Here is a 17919-nt window from a genome sequence, read left to right as displayed (position 1 = left end):
CCACAGTCACCCAACTTTAAGCAGTGGAATATAGTCCATAAAAATCCAGATTTCTGGCTTCCTATGAAATACCAGAAGGGCTGTCCCTTTGGAGGAGGGATGTATCCTCCAACTCCCTGTGGACTCAGACAAGTCTGTCTTTGGCCTCTGGACAATTACAGTTTTCATTCCTGCTGTATATGCACAACTCTGAAAGAGTCGACTTTTGGAGGAGCCTGTGAAGCTTCCTGTATTCATTCAGTCGTTTCACACCCAGTTATGGACCTCCTGTGATCTGCCAGGCTTGTGGGGATGGGGGCAGAAAGGCAGCAGCACCACCCCACCATGCTCCTGTCCTCTTGGGGGTCAAAGGAGAGGCAAGCCCTGCAGGGCCCAGCACGGTGGGGAGCCAGGAGGAGGAGCTGGGGCACAGGGGCTGCTCCCATACCCAATGGGGGCTGCTCTGACAGAGGTTTCCTGGGGGAGCTAACTTGGGAGTATGGGAAGAGGAGGTGGCCATGTTCTGAACAGCGAACAGCCCTTCAAAGCCCTAAAAGAGGAAAAAGCATAGAACATCAGGGCAGCTGTGAACATCTCAGCAACGATCTGGGATAGGAGCTGGATACAGAGGAAGGCAAGGGAAAAAGCCACCTCCTGTTATTTCTGGGTAAATCCAGCCCTTCCTATAACAGGCTTGCTGGAAGCAAGACATCGTGGTGCCACAGACCCACAGAAACAGGGGTGACTAAGAACCCCAGTCACATGGCTTACCCAGGGCTGAAGACAGCTTCTACCTTCTGAGTGTTTGAGGAACTCCCCAGGGAAGGAGCAGGCAGGTCACTTTTTCCACAGGTGAGCTGAGGAGCTGAGGAACTGAACCCTGTTTTGAAATCCCTGTTGCCAGGCAAAGAAGGATGCAGCAAGGGGGCTCTTGCTCCAGCCCCGATGGTGCCACCGCCCGTGTCCCTGTGCAGGTGGGCCTTGCTGCTGGGGGCCTGACCTCACTGTAGAGCAAGGCAAAGGGGAGGCGTTCATAGCGTGATCCTGAGGTCATCAGGAAGCCCACCTCCCTCAAATCATTTCCTCTTCCATGCCAGCCACGTGTCCCCTGCTCACCCAGGGCTGACGCCGCACAGAGGGTGGGTTCATCCTGTTTGTGAGATGTCAAGCAAGGAAGGAGAGAGTGTGCTGGACTAGTCAGGGTCAGTGCCCAAGGAGATGGAGCACTCTGCTGTGAGGGGCCCTGAGGTCATTAATAAACATGACCTTGAGCCTCTGGTAACGTTTGCACACACACAGGTTAGGAAGACATGATGAGCCAGATGCATGTGAACAGAGGCTGGGGTTTGTGAATGAACCTACCTCTGTGGTGGGAAGGACATGGGAGCACTCTGCTGTGAGGGGCCCTGAGGTCATTAATAAACATGACCTTGAGCCTCTGGTAACATTTGCACACACACAGGTTGGGAAGACATGATGAGCCAGATGCATGTGAACAGAGGCTGGGGTTTGTGAATGAACCTACCTCTGTGGTGGGAAGGACAAGAGGTGCACCCTGGTTGTGTCACCTCCCAAAGCGGCTTAACCCCTCAAACCCCAGCTGCAACTTGAGGGGTGAGAGGTAGAAGCAGAGTCAGCACTGGAGAGCACATGTGTGTATGTGCAAAGCTTTACCTTACTGCCTGGCATATAGAAGGCCTTGATAAGAGAAGGTCCTTGGCCAGAATAACATGGAAAGAGAGAAGCAGAACCATGCAGGGGATGCCAACGGGCTAGAGAAAGCTCTCATAGGTTCACCCTCCATGAAAGAATTCTGGGGAGGCCTGAGAAGCTCCTCAACCCTTTCAAGGTTGTGATGGCAGGAGATACAGACAGTTTCAAGTGTGAATCCACTAACCATCCTGTAGGCTAAAGATTACCCCATTGCACAGATGAGGAAACGGAGGCTTGGGGCTTTGAGACACTGCCCAAGATCTACACAGAGAAGGGGTTACGAGACCAGCGTCAGGGGTCCACACACTTGTGCTCCAACAGTGGCTTTGCTGCTTATTCGCTGCGAGGTCTTGGGCAAAGTGCTTAACCTCTGTCCCCATTTGTTCATCCATAAGATGGAAACACGATGCTGTTTCCCTCACAATGTTGTCGTAAGGACTAGGTGAGATAACTCGTAGAACATGCTCGACGGTAACCAGCACATAGTGAACTCAGTACTGATTCGCCTACCACTGGGAGAGCTGGCTCCAGGGAGCTGATTCCCAAAGCAGTGCTGGAGCCACTACCCTGGCTCGGTGGGAAGGGAGGAGAGAGGCCGAGGGCAGCTTTACAGGATTGGAGGAGCTGCCAAAGCAGAAATCATCATTCAGGTGTCCTGGCCAAGGGAAGAGAGCATGTGGTCTGGAGCAGTTAGGAGATTGATCTGGAATCCTGTGGCCACGGTGCAGCCACGCCAGGCCTGCTGGGAAGTAAAAAGAGGGGAAAGCAAGTCTTTAAAATGCCAGTAATCCAAGCCCAGGGGATTCACTCTGAGGAAGTGGCTCAGAGATGAAGTACAGGGAGTCTGCCAGGGGCTCCGATCTGTGATAGTGAAAGGTGCCAACACCCTGGATGTCCTGGTTGTGATGTGGGCCCGTCTTCAGCCCCACCAGACCCTCCTGAATGATTATCTGTGGCTGGCAAAACATGTGATATTCTGCCCATTTTACAGATGAGGAAACCAAGGCCAGTGAGGCCAAATGCCTTGTCCAAAGCCCCTCCACACCCCAAGAGTACATGTGTGTCTTTGCCTTTTTAGATCGGAGCTCTTAAGCCTGCTGAAGACCTACAACTGCTACCATGAGGGCAGAAGCTTTCAGCTGAGACACTGTGAGGTGAGGCCCATTGCGCTCGGTATTCCCAGGGTCCCCATTTATCCTGGTTTGCAGCAGACAGCCCTGGCTTCCACCTGTTGTTTCAGAGTAGTTAGGAAGGCTATGCCCTGCACTCTCAGAAGTGTCCCAATTTGCATAATGATTATATGGTCACCCTTGTCACTCATCCCCGGAGCTGGAGACCAGGTTACCAGCAGCCAGTACGTATATCACCCTTGAAGTCCCTGCACAGGTGCTGAGGGTCAGAGCATCCCTGCAAGAGTTCAGAGCAGGTAGAAATCACTTTGTGGCCTTCTCCCTCCACCTGGACCTTTCCAGGTAAGTCGCTGGGACGTTGGAGTCTGAAATCTTAGAGACTGAGTAGCCCAGTCCTTCCTCTCCCCATCACACCACTCGGTGGTGGGGACTGAGAGTCAGTCCCTGTCTGTTCCCTACCAACCCAGTCAGGTATCCTGAACGTTCTCACCTGTGTCCCTTGGTCTTCAGTGATCTCATCTATAAAGCGCGGTGTTGGGCTACAGAAGGGGTCATAATTTCACATGGTCACAAGGCCAGGTGGGGCGAGTGTGGGGAGTGGGTCCCAACTGAAGGTGGCAGCCACCCGTCAGGTCAAGCCCACTACTGCTGTGTGGGAATGTGGGCCCAGTACAGCCAGCCCCTTTCCATTTTCCAGAAGATGCTAGCTATTTGGAATTTTGTGAGGAATTTCCCAACGTGAAACATCATGTGGGCTAAACAGAATGTGTATGAAGCCAAACACAGCCTTTTGGGTACTAGCTGGACTCTAAGGCTCTTCAACAGGGCCCAGGCCCAGGGAGCCATGCACCAGGCAGACCAGTAGAGCCCTGGTCTTGCCACCATGCAGGACCTCCAGACATTTCATGGGAACCCTGGTTGGAGTTTTGTGCCCCCATCTCGGTTTATTTAATATTTATTATATTTTTACAGCCTCATAGTGAGTTTAGCGTGGTAAGATTCTATTTGGGAGGTTTCTGCAGTTGCAATCAGGTTGGCTCCTGGACCTACCCCCGTCCATCAGTGTCAGGCAAAGGCCAGTGGACCGCAAGTCCCTCTTCTGTTGGTGAACACAGGAATGTTCAAGCCCTGGGTGACCCACAGAGACCTGGTCAGAGTGGAGCCACTCACTCACTAGTCCTCTCTCTCTGTAGTGATTCAAACACATCCTTCTACACCTTCCACACCAGCGAGTCAGCCTCTGTGTCCGCACAGCTCTGGGCAGCTGGGGGGGAATTAGTAGCAAGAAGGAGGGCCGGCTGGAACCCACCTGCCAGACAGCCTCGGTCAGCCACCTGAGGCACCCCATCTCATAGCCAGGCCAGAGGTCACACCGCTCACAAGCCCTGGTCACTTAGGCCTTGATGGGAGGCATCTTCTGGCTTCTGGGCCAGGCAGTGCTGGGCTGCCTGTGACAACTGGGAATAGCACCTGTCTCACATTCCACCTTCCCTTGACCTGGCCACCTCGCATGGGCTCTGACACCTGGTTCCCCACCCCTCCTGCTGCCAGGAGCCTCTTTCTCTGGCACTTTCTTATCCTGCCTGCCCCCAGCCCGCCTACCCCATGCCAACACAGTTCTTCACCACTTCTCTCATGGCTCTGAGCTGCCCCCCGCCCCACCCCACCTTGCCATCTGGTTCTGCTGTCTCTTTTCTCGCTTGAGCAGTAAGCCCCACCACACTGGGCCCAGGCTCAGCCTGGTTCTGCATCCCCCCAGCCAGGCACAGTGCGGTAGCTGTGCATTGTCATGGGATGACTAACCAGCAGGTGCAGGCCTTGGGCAAGCTGGGATGAGTCCTAAGTCCTGAGCTCCTGTGTGCTGGGCAGGGGGCAAGGCAAACAGAGCTGGGGGGTTTTGATCTATGTTGCCAAGTGAGGAGTTAGCACCTACTTCAGATTGCCTGGCAGAGGCAAGGGGTATGGTTGGAGGGTCTTCTGGCTGGGACTCTGTTCTGTTTCAGTATCACCTGGGAACTGATTAGAAATGAACATTCTTACCACCCCCCTGGCCACGGCCTGCTGAATCAGGAGCTCTGAGTCTCCCATCTGTGCTGTAACAGGCCCTTCAGGGCATTCTGAGCAAAAGGTCAAGTTTGAGAACCTTTAATGAAAGCTTGGTCTTGACACTTGGGATTCCCCAAGATAATCCTCCCTGTAGAACAGCTGTGTGGGGAGCAGGGCTGGGAAGCCCCAAGCCAGCACCCTGTGCTTATGTGTGTGGGACAGTCCATGTGGAGAAGCGGGGGACTCCACATCAGGGAAGAGGTGTCCCCGACAGCCTGCAGTGGTAGGAAGGTAACCCACTTGGGGAATTTTCATGTTCCTAAACCTAAAGAGGATGTGAGGATCTGACGTGATCTCCATGTAGCCAGAAAGCACCTTCTGTAGCCCTGACAGCCAAGGTGGTGCCAGTCTGAGGAAGTGCTCATCTTTTTAGGGTGATAACCACCATAAAGAGTAGGCTGTAGGCCTGGGAGACAGAGTTCTGATGCTGATAAGCACAGCTGGTTCCTGGGGCACCACGCCCCTCAGGGTCTCAGCGAGGGCACATGACCCACCACCACCCATCTGAAAGATCGCAGACCCAGGACCTCCTGGGCCTCTGGGACCTACACAGTACTTGCAGCAGGGCCATCCAAGGCCAGCTCTCCTTGGGTGCCCCAGGCCCCAAGAGCTGGGCAGATAGAGGGACTGGCAATTCTACTGGGATCCTCCAGTGCACCAGGCATTTGCCTCTATTTTATTTATTGTAATACAAGAGCTTTGCAATGTAGTAGTGGCCACTTCCCAGGCAAAGAGACTTGGGATCTCAGAGTTTAAGTCTTTAGTACAAGGTCACAGTGCAGTAAATGAAAGATGCCAGCATGGCTCCAAGGTCTGAACACAACTGTTTATAATGCAGTGATGCCATTTCTAGCATTAAGCTTTGGAAGTCTTTGAAGGTCTTGATTGAGTATCACTGAACAGATCTCAGGGACACAGGAAGCTGTTTGTCACCCTCAATCCGCAGTCTTCAGGCTGCTGGGGGGCTGCCCACCCTGGTATATCCTCACAGGGCTGTGTGGGGCCCTGGAAGAAAACCTTCCATGTGATCGCTGGGCCTCCCCTGTAGCAACTGCAGCCTGAGCACTTCAGTTTGGGGCTCGTTCCCTCCCACTGCCTCATCTGTAGAACTTGGAGAGACAAAGTGCATCTGTGGGCAGGGGACACGTCCTGGGGCAAGCGTTTCTCTGTGAACCTTCCCCCAGATTTCTAAGGATTAGGGGAAGGGATTCCCGGCTCAGGAGGCTGAGGCTCCAGCTTCCTTTATATAAACCTTGCCTTTGGGATAATTTTGCTTGTATTACGATGGAAAGCATAAGTAACTGGGAGCAATCTGCCTTTTGAAGACGGCAAAGGGTTTTAACGAGGCTAGTTAGTGTCTCAAAAAAAAAAAAAGCAGAACACCTGGGAATGTCGGTGTGTAAACCTATCGCTCTCAACTAACAGTGTGAGCAGGAGGCTGTAGGACCCTTACCCTGGGGGTGCACCTGTGAGACCCCCACCGCCTGGCGCGCAGCTGTCAGCAGGCTCAGGGGCTCCCCCTGGTGGCCATGAGTACACACCACACCCAGCCCCACTCCGCAGCCCCAGTCCCTGAGCAACATGAGAAACGATAGGAGCTTCCCCGGGCCCAGGGTCTCTGTTCCTCCCAGGAGTGCAGAGAGCCAGGATCCTTTCCTGGGAGGGCTTCCGCAGCCCCTCTCCTAAGACCTGACAGAGCCCCGTGGACATCTACTGTGTCCCATGATCCACCCCATGAATGGGGGAGAATGTGACCGCTAGGTAGACCCCCCACCCCACCCCGTAGGAGGACTTGCGAAGGGAAAGGAATTCTGCTAGGCTGCACTGTCCTCAGGAGTTTGGACACCACCAGAAGCCCCTGCCCCCAGCCCTTTATTCTATTTGAGGGGAACACCTTCTGAAGGTGCCATTAACTTCTTTCACATGAGGGGGATTTTAGCAGGGCAGCCCAGAGCCCGGGGGCTCCTCACCCTATCTGACCTCCCTTAGCATGGGGGGAGTCTAACACCTTCTGAAGGTGCCATTAACTTCTTTCACATGAGGGGGATTTTAGCAGGGCAGCCCAAAGCCCGGGGGCTCCTCAGCCTATCTGACCTCCCTTAGCATGGGGGGAGTCTGCAAGTGTCATCTAGTTGCTAGACGCCTCCCTCTGGCCTGGGTTTCATATGCCACCTTGCAAGAGAGGCTGCAGCGAGGCTGGGACCAGCAAGCCCGGCCCATCCAGCCCCAGCCAGGTGCCTGCTTGGTCAGCCAGCCCTGCCCATCGCTCCTAAGGATCTTCTGGCTAAAGGCTGCCCCACAGATATGTGCCAGAGAAGGTCAGGGACCCGCAGGTTTGAGGCGACTGAAGAGACCAGGAGGCTGTGATAGATACAAACATATGTTTATGGTTCTTCTAACTCTGTCTCCGAGGTCATTTGTCCAGTATCCCCAACCCTGTGGGGTGTGAAAAACAGGCACTGATGTCCCCATTTTATAGATAAAGACACTGAGTAAATTGCTTGTCTGAAACTTTGTCCATTTAGTGTGTGGTTTACATTCTATCTCCCCAGAAAACACACATAAGAGGACAAATAAACATTGAACAAGTCCGAAGCAATTAAAATAGCTGCAAAACAGAAAGAAAACAGATGGACAGTTCACAGAACAAGGAAGTGGAGCCGACTCAAGCAGACCCCGTGAGCGCGGCTGCAGCCCCCAGCTCCTCCTCCTCCTCTCCCCTTTCTCTGTCCCTTCCCTCCTGAGAGGGTCAGCCAGGTCCAGCCTGGCCCATGGGAGTGGAGTGACCGGTCCTCCGGCCTTCTTTATTGTTTCGAGTTCTCTGAGGCCACACCTGCCACTCTGAGGAAGGAAATCCTCCTTCTCCATTTCCCACCCTCACCCCCTTGCTTGCCAGATGCCTCCAGGAACTAGGGTTCTCTAGGCCACAGGGACACAGGGCTGGCCCAGGCTGGCCTGGGCCTTAGAATATCTGGGCTTGCCTGGTGTGGGGTAGCTGGAAAACACCCTGCTCTTTGCCCACAGCTGAGAGCCTGACCTTGCAGTGAGGTCCCTGGGTGGAGACAGTGGTTAGGGGAATGGACGGTGGGGACCCAGCCACTGGGTCCAGGGTTTTGGCAGCCTGCAGGCTGAGTGGTACAGATTCCGTCTTGGCCTCCGCATGGGGAACTCTCCTAATGCCACAACAGGACTTGTGAGTGGGGTGCCCTGGGTGTGTCCAGGTGACAGGTCCCCTTGGAACACAGTGGTGCACTTGCTGAGGGCCGATGTTTTCTCTTGAGCCTCATGGAACACGGACTCTGAAGGTGGGGACCAAGAAGCTGACTTGGAGTGCCCAGAGTCTTGCTCTGAAAGGGGGCGCTAATACCCATCCACTGTCCCGCATCCCTACCCCTGGTTTCCCTGCCCGTGATGGCAGGAGCTACTCAGTGCATTTACTGGGCAGATCAGCCGGGGAGGCAGGTCCCATCCATCTTCTCCATTTTACCCATGTGCACACTGAGGAACAGAGACATTAAGTAACTCGCTTCAGCAAGGAGCAGAGCAAATGGGTCAGTGACGTCTCCTGTGAGACAGGCTGTTACGGCTCTTCAGAGCAGTGTCTCACTGTGAATGACTAAAGCAGGCAGCCCCTACAGAAAAGCATTTCCCTCCCAGAGACCACCACAGGGGAGGGAGAGACATGTTCCCCGCATGCTCTTTACAGACGCCTTTATTGGGGAGGGGTCAGAGTTCATGGATCACCGGGAGGTGCGAGTAGAGAGTTCTGAGGTTGCTGCTGGTGCGGGGGCTGCAGGGGGAGGCCACGGTCCGGCCAGGCTGCTCAGAAGTCCAGCTAAGCAAGTGGGAGCTCTGGTACCCACCCCATGACAGTCTTGCCAGAAAGAGCCCGGGCGCCCTAGCTTCACAGAGCCTCCCTCCGGGTGTCCCCCTGGTCTTGCCACTGTCCGTCTGTCTGTGTGGACCCCAGGGGCCAGCAGCGGGGCTAGTCCTCCTTGGCATGTCTCTCCTACTTGGCTGCTTTTCCTGGGACTCCCCAAAGAGCCAGCCCAGGGGGTCAGCAGTGCCAGGTGCAGGCAGCGTGGGCTGCTGGCCACTGACGTGGGCAGTGATGTCCTGTAGTGATGCCGCAGTGCAGCTATTCTCGCAGGCCTGGGCTGGCCGGTGGGGTCGCCTGGGTCGGCCCGGGTCTATGGCCTGGTCCAGCACAGAGGTGGGCTGCGCCAGCTGACAAATAGACTTCACATAGTCATCCAGGCTGGGGGAGGCTGGGGGCTCCTGCCCAGGCCCCCCGGGCAGCATCTCCTCCGAGGTCTCCCGAATTGTGGGCAGATGAGCCACGGAAAACAAAAGCCGAGACCTCATCCTTGCTGGCGAGGGTAAGCAGCAACCTGTTTGTCAACAGAAGACAGATGGTGAGGGCCTGACAGGACATCTAGACCCCTGTTGTGTCCCCTCACTCATCTGAGGCTGCCTGTAGGACTCAGGGGTCCTGAAGGTAGTTTGAAGTTGCAGAGAAAGACCAGGGCTCAGGCTCCTGGGCTCTTCCCTGCTGCTAACATTAAATCCATGTGCTTAAGACTTTATTATTAGGAACATGCACAATTAAGAGAACCCAACCTAACAAACAGGGAGACAGAGGAAACCAGGTTTTAAAACCAGGATCTGCCATGCACTGACCTTGGGACCTTCAGCAAGGTCACCTCTCCAAGCCTCCATTTACCCACCCATAAAACAGGGTTATAAATACCCGCCTGGCAGGGATGTTGTGAGAAACAAATTAAATGACACCTCAATTCCTCTGCAAATACAAAGCCCTCTGCAGAAAGCTGCGATTATCACTGCGTGTCCCTAGTCTAACCCATAGTAAGGCTGTGCGGGTCCAGTCTGAGAACTGCCATCGAAGATAAGCAAAGCCCTTGTGTTTTGTCTCAAACCAGAGGGCAGTTGCTTTCTCTTACCTGTAGCTGAAGGGGTCTGGGGGTGGCAGGGAGGCTGGAAGAGCAAGGACAGACGAGTCCAAAGGAAGCCCCCACAAAGCTCAGGGAGAAGACAAGGGATCTGGCGTGGGATCGCTGAGAGGTGGTTTACAGTGAGGACGGTGTGCTGAGGCCACCGTCCACCGCAGAAGGCTCCTCCCTGAGCTGTCTGGAGAACCTCAGGCCTGGCAGCTGCTTTTATACCTTCCCACCAGTCATCAATTACTGTCATGAAGGCTAAAAATAGCAGCACTCAGGAAGGCTCTCTGAGGAAAACAGCCCTGCAGGCGGGGCCTGGCTCAGCTGCCAGTCTGGAGCTGTGTTTGTGCCTGTGGGAGACTTGAGAACGTTTACAGTGTGGGGAGAGGGGGGCATCACTCCTGGCCACCTCAAGGCTGCTGGGAGAGGCAGGGGGCTCCACCCAGCTCCCACAGGCTGGCCCAGCGTCTGCCACCACTGCCTCGAGGTGTTCCCCACCATGCATCACACCAGCACCCCCAGCACCCCAGGACCCTCAGCCTTTGGCTGGTCCTTGCAGAACCCTGGGCTTGCGCCTGTGAGGCTGAGACAGTCCTCAGGCGACCTTGATGAGACACCAGCCATGCAGGGCCCCAGCCCAGAAGCGGCTGAGGCCAGGCTACTGCGTCTGCTCCACGCGAGGCACGCCCACCTTGGGCTGGGACCAAGGGCAGCTTGCAGGGCCTGGCCCTGGTCTTGCTACATCTTAGATACCAGGTGTGCAGTGCTACTATATGCCAGTGACTGCTCCAGGCACAGGGAATGTAGCAGTGAACAAATTCATCGCCCCAGAGCTCCAGAGCTAGTGAGGGAGACAATTCAACCATCGAAGGATGGGTGCTGTGATTTCAGGGTACTGAGGACAGCAGCAAAGAACAGTGCAGCAGCATGGCAGAACAGGGGACAGGCTGCCACTGCAGTTAGAATAGCCGAGAGTGGCTTCCCTAAGAGGAGACATCGGAGCAGAGATCTGAAAAAATTGGGGTAGGGGACCCAGGCCCTCGACCTGTGTCTGCCAGCACACACTTCCTCACATATGTGGCAAGGGCGGCCCAGTAGCCTGGTGGTCTCTGCTGTGGCCCCACCATCCCTGGTTTGATCGGAGACAACTGCAAGCTAACAGGGCCCCCTCCATTCAGGCTGAGGGGAGGGTGGGTGGTGGTGGGTGCGTGTGTTGGGGGCAGGCACACTTGGCCTGCGTCATGTGGGGCCAGCCCGTCCTCCCAACCTCGAGGCAGCCCCTCACTCTGCAGCAGCACTCCCCACCCCCAAGTCCCAGAGGACTTCCCGTCCTTCCCCACATGGTCCCCTGAGTCTTCTGCCCCTGGGGTCTCTGAAGGCCCAGCCTCAGTGTGTCCAGCCCCTGCCCTGCCCAGCTACTCCCCTTTCTCCTCACCCTGGATCAGGACAGGCTCCCCTCCTGTGTGTCTCCTCCTCCGGCTGTGCCTCACACATGGGCCCCTTAATCCCATTCCCCCTACCTCCCAGGAGCAGCCATCTTCTCCTCTGGGCAGCAGTGAGCACAGGAGCCCCGGCCACTGGCTCTTTCCACTCTTCCGGGCTTTCTTCAGACTGCCCAGCCACTGCTGTCCTGCCCCTCGGGCAGGGCCTGCTGTCAGGACCACCTGCTCGCCCGTCTGCTTTGCCCACCTTTAACCATCTTCCAGGGCCCATGCATAAGCACCTTCTCCAGAAAGCTCCCTCGTGTCTCCCGCTGCATCCTCATGAGAGCCCCTCATGGCCGAGACCGCATCTGCTTCATCTCCCTCCTCTCAGGGTCCAGGGTGCAGCTGGAGGGCAGAGGGTCTCCATGCATGAGCCATCCCTACATGCTCAGATGTTCCAGGTGGGGCAGGGGCTCTCTCCCATGACAGAGGCACCCGAGGCCAAGAATGAAGAACCGAACCCCACCTTGGGTTTTCTCATTATCCCCACGGACCTTTAACTCCTACAGCAATGCTGGCCTTGCCTTGATAGGGAGGGCTGGTCACACATCTGTGCCTGTGCTGCATCAGTGGTTATCAAGAATAGCTCTGGTTTTTCCTTGTTTGTTTTCTTTTTTAGCAAATAGTACAAGGTCATATCAGAAAGCTGTGTGTGTTTTAGATAAACTTAGAGTACACTATTTTGTCCATGGATGGTGGGGTGTTTGAAATAGAAAGTATTACTAACAAACCACAAGATTCTCACTGTGCAGGGCACTTCTGCAAGTGCTGCCAGGGTCATGAAGACGTTTCCACGGGTCCCTGTTCTCATGGAATTTTCCATGCCAACGAGGAGAGAGAAACAGAATTTGTGAATATTTAAAGTGTTGGCTACAAATACTGCATGCTTCCCCTTACATGAGGAATTTAAAGTACTTAAACTCTCAGAAGCACAGCATAGAATGGTGGTTGCCAGGGGCTGGGAGGAGGGAGAAATGGGAAGTTGTTCAAAGGGCATAAAGCTTCAGTTATGCAGAATGAGTCAGTTCTGGAGATCTGCTGGAAACCCAGTGCCTGCAGTGAACAATACTGTATTGTGCATACAAATTTTTGTTGTTAAGAGGGTGGGTCTCATGTGAAATGCTTTTTAGCACAATAATGAATAAATAAATAATTAATAAAATAAATTGCTGGTTGAGATAGTAATGGGAAAATGATGTTTGAAGTTAATTGCCAAAAGACTAGCATCAAAGCAGATTAGGAGCACGTAGCTGGGAGCACTGCAGCTCTGTGGAGAGGGTGGCCTAGAAGGTTTCTTGCAGGTGCTCTGAGGGTGCAAAAAGCAGTCTGACCAGGCCCAGGTGTGGGGTGATCAGCTGGACACAGAGAGCCTGGGACTGTCACACAGATACAGGGGCCGGGAATAGGTCAGAGACACAAAATCAAGGGCACGGGGTGCAAGCCAGGGCTGGCCAAGGTGCTGGTGGAGGACTCAGTGGATTAGGACCTCAGGCTTGGTGGCAGGAGAGGAGTCCTGCCATTCGCAGATCTAGGGAAGGGAAACAGGCTGGCTGGGGACACAGGATGAGGGCTGCTGTAGAAATTCTGGTGTTGGTATGTGGTGTGGGCGATGTCCCAGAGGTCATGAGGAAAGCAAGACTGGCTGTCAGGAAAAAGCCAGCTTGGAAATGGGGGTGGGCTTAGCCCAGGTAAGTGGGTGCTACTGTTGTCAGAAATAATGTGAGAAGAAGTGTGGGGCTGAGACCCAGCTCAAGGTGCAGGCACCTCTGGTCTGGTGACCATGGGAGCCGCTGCCCAGGCACGGTGTGGGCAGAGAGGCACCTCGCGTGGTGCAGGTAGCCAGGCCGTGCTTTCTCGCCGCAGTGTGGACGTGCCTAGTAATGGGAAAATGATGTTTGAAGTTAATTGCCAAAAGACTAGCATCAAAGCAGATTAGGAGCACGTAGCTGGGAGCACTGCAGCTCTGTGGAGAGGGTGGCCTAGAAGGTTTCTTGCAGGTGCTCTGAGGGTGCAAAAAGCAGTCTGACCAGGCCCAGGTGTGGGGTGATCAGCTGGACACAGAGAGCCTGGGACTGTCACACAGATACAGGGGCCGGGAATAGGTCAGAGACACAAAATCAAGGGCACGGGGTGCAAGCCAGGGCTGGCCAAGGTGCTGGTGGAGGACTCAGTGGATTAGGACCTCAGGCTTGGTGGCAGGAGAGGAGTCCTGCCATTCGCAGATCTAGGGAAGGGAAACAGGCTGGCTGGGGACACAGGATGAGGGCTGCTGTAGAAATTCTGGTGTTGGTATGTGGTGTGGGCGATGTCCCAGAGGTCATGAGGAAAGCAAGACTGGCTGTCAGGAAAAAGCCAGCTTGGAAATGGGGGTGGGCTTAGCCCAGGTAAGTGGGTGCTACTGTTGTCAGAAATAATGTGAGAAGAAGTGTGGGGCTGAGACCCAGCTCAAGGTGCAGGCACCTCTGGTCTGGTGACCATGGGAGCCGCTGCCCAGGCACGGTGTGGGCAGAGAGGCACCTCGCATGGTGCAGGCAGCCAGGCCGTGCTTTCTCGCCGCAATGTGGACGTGCCTGCCAGACAGCAGCTGGGTTCCTGTGGGACACCTGACTCAGCCACTCCATCCTGGGCTGTGCCCCTGGCCAGGCATGGGCCAAACAGTGGAAGGCACGCCTCAGGCTTCCTCCCATAGCCTCATGCCCTGGAGCACGTAGAGGCTGGTGGCCCTTCCGTGGGGGAGGAGGGGACTCCACAGAGGAGGAGGGTGCTTGGGGGCTTGTGTCCAGGGGTCCACTGTCTGAGGAGCACAGGGAGGGTGGCTGCTCTGGGAAGGAGCTGACGTGCATGGACCTCCACAGGAAGAAGGGGCTCTGATCATCGAGGGGCTCCTCAACATCGCCTGGGGACTCCGGCGGCCCATCCGGCTCCAGATGCAGGATGACCGGGAGCGAGTGCACCTCCCCTCGGCCTCGTGGACACCTGGACAGCCCAGCTGCCACCCGTGAGTGTCCAGCCAGGCGGGGCAGGGCCAGGGGGCCTCCGTGACACCTGAGTTCAACCCGAATTCCACTGTGTAGGGCGTATTGGGGTTTTCCTCAGGCTCAGAGGGAAAGCCCCGCTCATATGGGCCCTGAGCGTAACACAGCCTCATCCCCAGCATCCCATGACTGCCTCAGTCCACAGGGCCCCAGCACACAGCTCACCCAAGTGGCCTTCCTAGATGACAACCATATCGCCTTCCTCCCCACCTCCTTCCTGGAGAATGTTCCAGGCACCCATCACCTCCATTCACGTGTCTCAAACATGCACAGGAGCTACCTTGTCAGCAAGAAGAGAGGGCTGCAGCGGGATTGTGGGCAGGGGGCTCTCAGCACCCCCTGCAAGCTCAACATTTCACAGCATCTCCTCTTGTACCTTAAAAACCCACGCAAATGTAGCCTCCAACTACTTTGCTTTGTTTTAATGTCAGAATTTAAGATCAGGTTTATTTGAATATCAGCAGAATGTCTCCATCTGGAAGAAATGGTTTCCTGCCTGTCTTTCTGTTTAGTGACGTCCCCCTCCCACACCACACCCCCAGAAGGGGCCAATTAGCAGCTCAGCTTTACGCGCTCCTGCCTGTGACAGCTCCTTCTAGGAGGCACACATTCCTCACTGTGCCTTCAAATATGCAAGTAAAGCTGATGCTCTGAGAGCACACTGATACCCTGGGACATCTGTAGGCGTCCCTGGTTACTCAAAGTGAGTAGACTTAGAGTATTACGCCAGAAGGGTTGCGAATGGGACCTGTGTCCCACTCCCTGAAGTGAAAGCCATCACAGGTGCAGTCACAGGCGGCAGCCGCGGGCTCTGCCTGTATCTACTCAGGATGCTCCTTCTGTCTGCTCCTCCCCTGCTCGCCTGTTCCCCCGCACACCAGGCTGTGGCCCTTCATGCCCACCGTTGCTTCTCCATCTGGCCCCAGCTGCCTTGTCTTGGGGTCTGTCCTACCAAGAGGCCTAGAGGTTGGCTCCTTCAAGGTTACTGCTGCCTGACTCCCTGCCAAGCCCTGGGGAAGCCCAGCAAGCCTGCTTGACACAGGACACTGGCTGTGTTACATGTGGTGTGTCAATGTGTCAGTGAGATGCAGCCCAGCCCAGACCACCGGGGCCTGTAAGGCCAGGCTCACTGTCCTTCCAGCAGACACTGTGGGACATCTCAACTCAGCCTGCCTCACTTCTCTTCCGTGTCCTGCCCCCAAGACTGCAGCCTCTTCTCTTTGGCCTGCATTATCTTCCTCTGCCTGCAGCCGTCTGATCACTGCAACTGTCTCTTTTCAGAAAGGAGCCATCTCCCCAGGACAAAAGGGTCACCACTGAGGAGCCAGGGGCCCAGCTGGTGCCCAAGGTTGAGAGTTCCAGAGACAGTGCAGGTAAGTGGAGCCTGTGGGCTGCCGGGACTGTGTCCTCTGGGGTCAGAGAAGAGGAGCTTGGCCCATAAGCATAATCCCCGAGGAACAGCTTTGTGGAGTCGCAGGGAGCAGCCCCAGTTGTCTTCGGCAGCTACCCTGATAAACACCTGCTGAACACGCACTCAACACGAGGCACTCTGCCCACGTTCTCATCTATTCCTCTTTGTGGAAAAGGAAGCGAAGGCTTGCGGGGTGGGTTTGTCAGTGGCCTGAGTCCCCTGCACTGTGCCGCACCACAAAATAGAGCATCAGCAGAGGCCACTTCCCCCTCCGTCCCCAGGCCTCCAGGGCTAAGTCCTCATGCTCTGGGATCTGTAACTGCTCATCTGTCCTTTCTTGTGTCGCTTCCCTCAGCACTCAGTGAAGCGCCTGTCCCAGAGTGGGTGCTCAGAAGACGGGGGGGGGCGGGGCAAAGACCTCCCTGGGTGCAGGGAGACAGAGACCAAGAGGCAAATGGCCTGTGATGTTGTGACATAGGTTACCCTGTCCAGGGTCACTCTTCCTGTCTGCAGACTGCAAATCATCCAAGCTCCGCCCCAGCCTCCAACAAAGGAGCAGCACTGACGTTACCGTCTGCAACAGTACTGTGTGACCATGAGGCACCTCGGAGCCAACCTACAGATGNGCCCAGACCACCGGGGCCTGTAAGGCCAGGCTCACTGTCCTTCCAGCAGACACTGTGGGACGTCTCAACTCAGCCTGCCTCGCTTCTCTTCCGTGTCCTGCCCCCAAGACTGCAGCCTCTTCTCTTTGGCCTGCACTATCTTCCTCTGCCTGCAGCCGTCTGATCACTGCAACTGTCTCTTTTCAGAAAGGAGCCATCTCCCCAGGACAAAAGGGTCACCACTGAGGAGCCAGGGGCCCAGCTGGTGCTCAAGGTTGAGAGTTCCAGAGACAGTGCAGGTAAGTGGAGCCTGTGGGCTGCCAGGACCGTGTCCTCTGGGGTCAGAGAAGAGGAGCTTGGCCCATAAGCATAATCCCCGAGGAACAGCTTTGTGGAGTCGCAGGGAGCAGCCCCAGTTGTCTTCGGCATCTACCCTGATAAACACCTGCTGAACACGCACTCAACACGAGGCACTCTGCCCATTCTCATCTACTCCTCTTTGTGGAAAAGGAAGCGAAGGCTTGCGGGGTGGGTTTGTCAGTGTCCTGAGTCCCCTGCACTGTGCCGCACCACAAAATAGAGCATCAGCAGAGGCCACTTCCCCCCCCCCCGTCCCCAGGCCTCCAGGGCTAAGTCCTCATGCTCTGGGATCTGTAACTGCTCATCTGTCCTTTTTTGTGTCGCTTCCCTCAGCACTCAGTGAAGCGCCTGTCCCAGAGTGGGTGCTCAGAGGACGGGGGGCGGGCAAAGATCTCCCTGGGTGCAGGGAGACAGAGACCAAGAGGCAAATGGCCTGTGATGTTGTGACACAGGTTACCCTGTCCGGGGTCACTTTTCCTGTCTGCAGACTGCAAATCATCCAAGCTCCGCCCCAGCCTCCAACAAAGGAGCAGCACTAACGTTACCGTCTGCAACAGTACTGTGTGACCATGAGGCACCTCGGAGCCAACCTACAGATGGCATGACTGCTGGGGCAGCAGCAGACGCTCTGCCACCATCACTCCACCCTGCCACGCTCTCGTCCATGTCTCACTGCAGGGCCCCTGGAGGAGGACGAGGAGACCCCACAGCTGATGCGGACCAAGAGCGACGCCAGCTGTATGGTCCAGAGGAGGCCCAAGTGCCGCGCACCCAGCGAGGCCCAGCGGATCCGGCAACACCGGTTCTCCATCAATGGGCACTTTTACAATCACAAGGTGACGTCCCAGCCTGGCCTCTCCTCTGGGCTCTGAAGCTGAGATTGTGGGAACCAGCCCAAGCTCAGACACAGCAGGCCCCATGATGGTCATGTTAGAGTCAATCCTCACCACAACCCTGGGAGGGGCTGCTGTCCTCCCATGTCCCCATGAGAAAAGGCTCAGGTAGAAGATGACCTTGCCCATGGTCACAGCAACATAGCCTTCCTGTTCATGACCTATGTTTTTCTGCCACACAGTCAGTCACTGGCGATCCATTCTCACAAGTCACGTGGATTTTGGGCAAGTGAGCTGTGGGTGCC

General features: G+C 55.6%; 2 protein-coding genes across 3 annotated transcripts in view; one reads left to right on the top strand and one right to left on the bottom strand.

Annotated features, from left to right (window-relative positions):
* Nucleotides 1–2153: 2153 nt before the first annotated feature.
* RASSF4 (Ras association (RalGDS/AF-6) domain family member 4) overlaps nucleotides 2154–17919 on the top strand; it is a 27906-nt gene continuing 12140 nt past the window's right edge. Inside the window, 6 exon segments of the mRNA XM_008585558.1 lie at nucleotides 2154–2163; nucleotides 2684–2710; nucleotides 2713–2846; nucleotides 14226–14368; nucleotides 15687–15778; nucleotides 17460–17617. Of these exon segments, the coding sequence (XP_008583780.1) occupies nucleotides 2154–2163; nucleotides 2684–2710; nucleotides 2713–2846; nucleotides 14226–14368; nucleotides 15687–15778; nucleotides 17460–17617 (564 nt within the window).
* On the bottom strand, nucleotides 8623–11885 carry LOC103601174 (chromosome unknown open reading frame, human C10orf10). Of its 2 annotated transcripts, XM_008585552.1 has the most exons (3): nucleotides 11837–11885; nucleotides 11576–11715; nucleotides 8623–9319 (listed from the first exon to the last, which is right to left on the bottom strand). In XM_008585552.1, the coding sequence occupies exons 2-3, from the start codon at nucleotides 11649–11651 to the stop codon at nucleotides 8655–8657; spliced, it is 741 nt and encodes a 246-aa protein (XP_008583774.1). In that variant the 5' UTR covers nucleotides 11652–11715; nucleotides 11837–11885; the 3' UTR covers nucleotides 8623–8654. The 2 variants fall into 2 exon arrangements, with proteins under 2 accessions (XP_008583774.1, XP_008583775.1); XM_008585553.1 differs by lacking the exons at nucleotides 11576–11715; nucleotides 11837–11885 and adding an exon at nucleotides 9890–9993.

Source organism: Galeopterus variegatus, unplaced genomic scaffold (genome assembly GCF_000696425.1).
Source record: "Galeopterus variegatus unplaced genomic scaffold, G_variegatus-3.0.2 Scaffold3617, whole genome shotgun sequence".
Taxonomy (NCBI): domain Eukaryota; kingdom Metazoa; phylum Chordata; class Mammalia; order Dermoptera; family Cynocephalidae; genus Galeopterus; species Galeopterus variegatus.
Note: the sequence above shows the minus strand (reverse complement) of the source record. Positions and strands in the feature narration are given on the sequence as shown.

Bases quoted from the DNA above. Each gene is read 5' to 3' on its own strand.
- LOC103601174 (XM_008585552.1), bottom strand. From the start codon at position 11,651: ATGAGGATGCAGCGGGAGACACGAGGGAGCTTTCTGGAGAAGGTGCTT. The intron at 9,320-11,575 runs GTGGGCAAAGCA...GTTGACAAACAG, and splicing joins GCCCTGGAAGATGGTTAAAG to GTTGCTGCTTACCCTCGCCA.